The 8,228-nt window shown below is 45.0% G+C and overlaps 1 protein-coding gene across 4 annotated transcripts; it reads left to right on the top strand.

Annotated features, from left to right (window-relative positions):
• The first annotated feature begins 1,121 nt into the window (after positions 1 to 1,121).
• Positions 1,122 to 6,585, top strand: LOC123111434 (uncharacterized). Of its 4 annotated transcripts, none has more exons than XM_044532235.1 (5): positions 1,122 to 1,778; positions 1,847 to 1,978; positions 4,380 to 4,516; positions 4,608 to 4,674; positions 6,318 to 6,585. In XM_044532235.1, the coding sequence occupies exons 2-5, from the start codon at positions 1,963 to 1,965 to the stop codon at positions 6,398 to 6,400; spliced, it is 303 nt and encodes a 100-aa protein (XP_044388170.1). In that variant the 5' UTR covers positions 1,122 to 1,778; positions 1,847 to 1,962; the 3' UTR covers positions 6,401 to 6,585. The 4 variants fall into 4 exon arrangements, 1 of the variants encoding a protein (XP_044388170.1); XR_006454440.1 differs by having other exon boundaries at positions 1,123 to 1,778; positions 5,523 to 6,585; XR_006454439.1 differs by having other exon boundaries at positions 1,125 to 1,778; positions 4,380 to 4,674; positions 5,523 to 6,585.
• The last annotated feature ends 1,643 nt before the right edge of the window (positions 6,586 to 8,228 follow it).

An 8,228-nucleotide genomic window follows, 5' to 3' on the forward strand; every position in this document is an offset into this window, starting at 1 on the left:
AACTCTCCAAAGTTTTTTTTGCAAATAAAACATTCAGGCCTCGTGTGTGCCGCTGCATCTTCGATTCAACGGCTCCCCGGTGGTAATATTAGGTGCTCCCCGTAGCTTAATTACCCGCTACGGTGATATGAGCATCTAGGTCGTATGATCAGTGATCAGATGGCACATGCATAGTACTTGTACTTTCTGCGCATTTCCCAAACTCTATCAGCCGTATATTGCAAAAACATTCAAACCTCCTACTGTGGGCCGTTAGATCTTAGTGAACTCGTATCACCATAGAATCTACGGTGCGGGAGCACCTCATACTCTCCCGTGCGAGAAAACATAAGGTGCTATCGCAGCTTGGATGCTACGGTGATACGAGCTTGGAGGTCGTTTGATCTGAGATCCAATGGCATCTGAGCAGTCTTTGTGCTTGTAAGCAGTGGCTGAACTCTTTTGGGGCTTTTCTACAAAAAACCATTCGAACCACCGAGGAGGTGTTGGGTCACAAATCCAACGCTTCCGAAGAGCTTGTATCACCAAAGCATCTAAGGTGTGGTGGCACATGATATTCTTACATACATGAGAATATGATGTCCTCCTTCATCTTAGATGCTACGGTGATACGAGCTTCGAGGTTGTTGGATATGGGATCAAAGGGCATCTAAGTAGTTTTTGTACAAATTGTGTGCAATTCTCAAACTCATCAAGGTTTCCTGCAAAAAAATTAAGACACATCATGTGAGCTGCTATATCTCAGATCTACAAGTTCCAAACAACTCGTATCGGCATATATCATGTAAGGTATGGGGGCACATGATATTCTCCCGGGGAGAAGGGGTGAGGGGTGCACAACCAATCGGTGGTTGAGAGGGTGGGAACAAATTTAAAACAAAACAGAGGCTAGCCAACTCACCTCCAGGATGCTCCCTCGATCAGCTCCTTCGCCGGTCGTCCGATCTGGCTTCTGGCGCGTCTGAACCGTCGGATCTTCGCTTGCAGTCAAACCTAATTTCACCTAGCGGTCATTTTCGTAGTCCAATGACTGGTGGGCTCATGTCGGCGCTCGTTGGCTGGGTTGGCCCTTTCCGCGTGCAGGAGGATTTGCCCCAATCAGCTCGGGCGCTCCGCACCCAATCACCCACGTCTCGTGGCTCTCACCCTACCCCATCCACCAAACGAGGAACCCTAGCTCCCTTTCTCCTTCCCCTCGACCCCCACGAGCCGCTGCACCCCTCCCTCTCCCTTCCGTGCGTGTGCTCGGCCAAGGACGCCGCCGTCGCCCTCGGCTCCTCCTCCAGCACCTCACCTTTTTCTCCTCCTCGCCTTCCCAACGCTCACGCGCATGTCGCGCCATCGGAGAACAGGACAGTGCGGGTCGCTTCCTCCTTTTCCTCCCGCCGGATCTAAGGCGTGCGGCCGTGGAGGCGAGCCTCTCCGGTGGCGGCGGCAAAGGGCGACCACATGGATCGGTCCCTGCAGGAGAGAGAAGATGGGAGAGAGGGAGAGAAGGAAGGAGAGGAGGGAGGCCCTGCGGCGGACGGGAGAGGGTCACCGACCGCGACGAGGTCAGGTACGACCTGGTGGTTGGTGGCGGCTCGATCCACTCCTGGATCCTTCTTCTTCCACTTCCCCACTGCCTAACACCAAGGAAGAGGGCTGGCCGAGGAAGAGGGCGAGGACGCGGGGATTGAAGAGGGTGTTCCTGCGTTCATCGCCCGGCCAAGGACGAGGACGACAACGTGGGGTGGAGCATGTCATCCCTCTGGTTATCACCTCCTTTCTGCTACTGGGTGAGCTTCTTCTCCCTTCTCATCAATGAGAGGTAGTTACAGTAGTTGATGTTTCACCTTGCTCCCAGGCGGAGATGAGGGTTTTCTCCACCGATTGTGGTGGCCTAAGTCAGAGATCGACAGCCAGATGCTTGTGGCTACCACACAAAACGTGCTCTCTTGCTGACCTCGAGGTCCAGACGCAATGGATCGTCTCCAAGGTATCTAGCCCGCTGTTCCTCTTGTTTCAGATCATATGTGTTGGTCTGATGTGTGTGCAAGAGAACAAAATTCGAATTGGGGAAGGGAGCTTTCAGACCAATCTAATTGTCATTCCGTATGCAGATTCTTGTTTTTGCTCTTCTCATATTTTAGGCTGGGTGTATAAGCACTAAGATGGGTGTATTAGCAATGATACAGAGCTAATAATGCCTTGCATTTTATGTCACAAAAAATGCCTTGAATTTTGTTTTGAAAGTGTGGGTCATTGGAGCTATCATGAAGATAAGCAAGCTGTTGGCTTCAGCAACGTCACATTTTTGTACTGATTAGTGAACTGGCAAGATAGAAAAGTAATTCTTCTACATCCAGATGAATGGGATGGATAGTAGTTCTACTATGCAGAATGGTAGTGTTTCCTACACGATCTTTTGTTTGTCATGTATGCCATCAATGAGTATTTTAGAGGCTGTAGTAATCTTACACTTTATATGGATGGTTTGCAAGTTAAAGGTCTGCAAAATAATGTGCTAAACTCTTATTTGTGGGCCATGTTAGTTTGCTTGGTTTAAGTTCAGAAGCGACAATACAATGTTGTTTTTCGTCCCATGAAAGATGACAATGTTGCGCTGGTTACAAGAGCTTCCTCGTTCACAACATCCTTCTTTCTTTGCTTTTTCTTCCTACAAGAAGATGTGAGTATTGTAATATCTTTAAAGAAGAGAGAATCTCCATTTATGAGTGCTTTCTTCTTTCTTCATTGTTACTTCAAGTTAGTGAATTCAGTTAAGTCGTACTGAGCAGCTTCGTACGAATGGTTTCTCCATCTCCACATCTTATTCAGTTACGAGGCCATTTAAATCTTTTTGTCTTTTAAAAAAAGGGGGATGCCATTTAGACAGTACTCTGTCCAACTTGATCTTCGACTTGCTGCTACTGTTTCTAAGCCTTTTCCTTAGAGCATCTCCAACAGACGCCGAATGCGGCGCACGTAAAAAACAGCTTTAGCACGCGCCCATCGCCTAGTTTGGCGCGGCGCGCTGCGCCCGCTCCAGCAGCCGCGCTAAAATGCAGCGCGCGCGCCGCTCCAGCAGCGCGCAAAAATGCAGCGCACGCGCTCGTTCTACAAACTAGAAATGTAGGCATTGAAAGCAGAAATTTTAAAAAAACTAGATAGATTACATAGATTTTAAACAATACAAAGGTATTTTACATCCGAAACATAGATTGCATAAATAAAAACGACAAACGATAAAAAACATAGATTGCATCAAAAAACTTATCTAAGTCGCTATCATCATCACCACTATCATCCTCGGCGGTGTTGTCCGAGGTAGTTAGCCAGATGTCCAGCCACCGCTCATCGTTTGGCATGAAGAACGACTGCCCACCTGCTGCAACGAGGTCGGACTGCGCATTCGCCAACGCCTTCCGCCGACGCTTGTCCAACCGCATCACGTGGCGCCTTCGCATGTCCTCCTCGCGGCGCCTTGCCCAGTAGGACTGCTCGTAGGCGACATCCTTCGGGTGGCGCTGGCGCCACTCCGCCATGACCCGCTCGTCCTCCTGGGCGACGAGGAGGCGGCGTTGCCGCTCGGCATGCTCCGCACGGTCTTCCGCCGTGTTCAGACGAGGCAGAGGGGCGAAGTTGAGTGCTTGCTGGAGCGTGTACACATCTTGGAAGTTCATCTGGCCGCGTGGCCGGCCTAGGCGCCACGCCGCCACGTCGTACGGTGGGCGGCCTCGCGCGCTGTCCCGTACGAGCCGAGGCCTAGCCGGAGTTCACCGGAGCGTATCTCCGCGGAGTAGCTGCCGTTGGGGCGCAGGCAGACGCCGCGGTAGCCGGACGCTCCTCGGCGGCGCGGCGGCATGGCGGCGCGTCGGTGGCGGGGTGCTGGAGCGGCATGTGGCAGAGAGGGAGAGGAAGAGGAGAAGAGGAAGCATGGAGAAGGCGCGTGGCGCGCGCAGCACTTTTATAGGCGCGCGCGAAGCGGCGCGCCAAATCTTGCGCGCGAGCTGGCGCCTTTTTGCGCGCGCGCGCAAACGGTTCCCCCGCGCGCTTGTTTCCTGCGGCCGCTGGAGCGCGGCAAACCGCCCCGCGCGCGCGCGTCGTTTGGGGCGGCCGTTGGAGATGCTCTTAGCATTGATTTATGTGCTTCAGAGAATGAGCTCACCTTATTCAGTGGATGTGCCAAGTAAAAAAATTAGTATCTGAGCAATTAGTACTGGAAGGCCTTCCTTTTGCCTGCTATAACCACATGGTGCCATTATGTGCTTCTGTGTATGGTTAGCTACCAAATTTCAGTTAACCATGCTTTTGAGTATAATCTGGGGACTGTTTTCTGAAAAATGGTAGAATGTGTGATTAACTGATGTGCGTCATTTCTTTTGGTCACCAAGTAGGTGTTTCTCCGACCAGCAACAACAAAACTCCGCACTTTCTCAATTGCGCTGTGATTGGTTCATGTCCACCAAGGCCGTTGCGTTGGTCGCGGTACTCGGCTTCCTTTGGGTTTGCTTGCTGTCGAGGAAGAAGAAAGGTGTGAACTATGTGAAAATGGACAAACCCACTGTCCCAGATGGTAATGAAAAAACTGACACCAACTAGCTCACTCTATAAATTTTGTCTAGGCTCAAGCTAACTACATATCTGCACCACGATTGCTCACTGGGGATATAGATGTATGCCTAACATCAGGTAATTACCACACCATAGTAGCTGCTCGCTGGGAATATAGATATATATTTCATTTTGCAGGTTTGAAACAAGCTGGTTCCTTTATGTGAAATTGTTTATTCATGATTTTTTAATGTAGAAATCATTTCATTAATTAGTTTTGTATGGTCCGTGTGATTCATGCTGCAATGATTTTCTTCAGTCGGTTAATCGTGTAGTAATTAGACGGTGTAGTACTATGGCGGTGGTATACTGATATGGTGTTAGAATCACTAACATGGCTTCGTGGGTACAAATCTTACAAGGTTTATGATATTAAGAATTAGCAGCGTGTTTTTTTGTTTACTGCGGGATGAGCTGTTTTTCGTTGTTGATGGATATGCATGCTTACTGTTCTCCCTTCAATTGAAGGGCTCTCGAGGCTTAAAAAGTTTCTAGGATAATTGCGCCGTTGAATCTAAAGGTCTATGATTGGTTCCTCAACACATGTATTGATAAGATTTTTTTTAATCCTCAATATGTTGGTGCTTGCCTGACTTGTCCTACATTTGTGAGGTTGTTGAGGAAGTTCAGTTCTTGCAGGAGGCGTAAAACTTGAGTTGCCAGTTCAACGAAAACTTAGAATAAAGAAGGAAACTTTCTCAGTTTTTTTTGCTCTTCTCAGATTTTAGGGTGGGTGTATTAACATATATGCCATACACTAACTTTGGATCTCAATGTAAGATTAAATAGGGATGAATCATAGCGCCATGTTGAAAAATTGGAACTACAGAAAAGAAAGGAAATTATTAAAGAAGGGACAAAGTTCATTAGGTTGTTGTGGTGTTTCTTTATAAATAATGACATTCTAACTTGCTTGTTTAATTTAGGTGTGTAGGTTATAGGAGATACAAGGAGAGATATTTCAGTTGCAATCGAGCTTTCTTTCAAAGTGAAACATGGTAGAAATGCATAGCATGCAAGGTGTTTTACTCTACAGTTCTGGGACGCTATGGTGTCAATTTTGAACTTGCAAAATGAACTGTAAAATATTTTAATGCCTTGGGGAATGAAGTTCTCTTTACCTGCTCTCACTACTTCATATCTGTTTATTTAGCATGTTCTACGATCTCATTTGCTGCATCTTGATCTTCGGCTTTGCTATAACTCTTTTTTAAGGGATTGCTATAACTCTATTTTGGTGCTTGAGGTTTGCTTCCTTTTTTGTAGCCACATGCGTATTCTTTCTAGCTACATGCATGTTTTCATTTTGCTCATGGAATAGTTTAGTTATATTCATTAGTAGCATCTCTATGTTATTAGATACAAACATAATATGCTTCTTTAGTGAGGCCTTCTCTTCTTTTTTCTGTGAGAAGTGTGCCTTCTCTAATCTGGCAATTATCTTATTTGTTGTTGCATAACTAAACTGTAAAATATTTTAATGCCTCTGAACATAGCCTAATTTATCCACAAAAAGAGTTGCCGTGTTTGTTTCTGCTGCCAAGTTGTGCATCAGCAGGGAACTCATTCTTCCAGTAGGCTGGAACTGTTGCATTTGTTTTTGCTGCCAAGTTGTGCATCAGTGGTTGAGCTCATTTTTCCAGTAGGCTTGAACTGTCGCGTTTGTTTCTGCTGCCAAGTTGTGCATCAATAGTCGAGATCATTTTTCTGCTATTTCTCAGGGACAACCAAGATCATGAATCTGGACTCCGGCTTCCGTGGTATTTCTGTGTGCCTCGACTTTGGCTCCATGCTTATTCATTAATTTAGCGAGATTTAGGACTTCGAAAGTTGTAGCATGAGTTTTTGGCCAAGACGGCACATATGAAAAGTTAGCCAAGGATGTACGAAATCTTATATTTGTATTTTCACATTTTGGATTCACCATGTCCAAATGCAAGCTACATTTTGTCTATTTCTTAAATTTAATATGTTCAATTCTTGCATGAACATTTTGGTGCCCTCTTTTTGGGGTTGAAGATTGGCAATGCAAGCATGTGAACTACATACATTTTTTTAAGCAACACCATTATGTAAAAAGTTTTGCTCCATCTTCTATTTCACTTGATCAGTAGCCTGTTTGTTCTCACCTCGTCGTCGTGGCCTTTCTCAAGGGTGTTCAAGCTTTTTTTTTCTTCTTCTGTCAATTAGTGGCATCAGAATGTGGCACTAAATATGGCATCTCACCAGTCGCCACGATCCAAAAGTTAATTGGATTTATTTATTGATAATATGATATCAGTTGCCTTTTCTTCAGGATAAGGTGATCACCTAATAAGGATCAGTAGAACAAAAGAGATGCTAAAAGACAACCTTTTGGGGTTAAGAGAATGAACAACATGGTCAAAAGCAATGTTGGTGTACATATTCCTATGACTCCCGCTTAGGATTGCCTACGGCTCTTGTCGGCCCTTACGGTCTTATGTTCCATGGTCTTTTTCCTGAAGCACCTTTTGTCTATCCTATATGACAAGTAGTTTGGAGATTCTTGTGCCAGCAGGGCTTGGACATGGATTGATGGTATATATAGTATAGTATGGTTACTATCAGCCTGACCTACCATGTTTTATGAGTGTACTTTCAATTTGGCTGTAATGGGACTCTATACTACCAAATTAAAATGTATGTGTATCTCATTGTAGACAACAAGCCACTATTTTTATATTAAAGGGGGTTAAATTTGTTTTCAGCGGGCCTCTGCACCATTTGGCGCAACGGGTCACCATGACTTTTTTCATGGGCTGGGCTAGGTAGCATATCGGCCTTTCAAATACCTATACCTCCATATGCACAACACAAAGAGGTTTCTTTTTTTATGCACATGGAAATAAAAGTTTGGTGCAAACACGGCTAAAAAAAATACTCCCACGTGTTAAAAAAAATACTCCCACCGTCCCAACAAAGTTAGTACAAAGTTGAGTCACTTATTTTGAGACGGAGGGACGACATCCTTAACTTGTCTATATATCTTATACAAATATGTTTTCTTTCAAACTTAGATTTCTCATGGTGATAAGCATATTTTCAACTAAAACAATGCTTCCTTAGCTGGTATGTACATGTTATACAATTTTTATTTCAAACTTGGATTTCGCAGCATAATAAACATATTTTTAATATAACATGGTTTAACACATGGGCTTTCTACTACCAATATCGAATATGCCTTTGCAAAATGAAAATATTTTCATCGACGGCATGGCTTTAGCGGGTCTCTGCGCCATTTGGCGCAACGGGTCAACTAGTATAATCTAAACAACCCTAAACAGAGCTCCACAGTTTTATCTAAGGTCGAGGGGTTGACCCCCGACAATCATAGCTCCGCCTAAACACAACATTTGCATGTACTGTAGTACTAGACTTAATATTCATGTTTCAGTTTCATGTTCATTTTAAATATTGAACTGAGGACCATGGATGTCTTACATTTTACTCCCTTTGTTTCTAAATATTAGTCTTTTTAGAGGCTTCAAATGGACTGGCACATACGGATGTATATAGACATATTTTAGAGTCTAGATTCACTCATTTTGCTCCGTATGTAGTCACTTGTTGAACTCTCTAAAAGACTAATATTTAGGAATAGAAGGAGT

The sequence above is a fragment of the Triticum aestivum genome, chromosome 5B, assembly GCF_018294505.1.
Source record: "Triticum aestivum cultivar Chinese Spring chromosome 5B, IWGSC CS RefSeq v2.1, whole genome shotgun sequence".
Classification (NCBI taxonomy): domain Eukaryota; kingdom Viridiplantae; phylum Streptophyta; class Magnoliopsida; order Poales; family Poaceae; genus Triticum; species Triticum aestivum.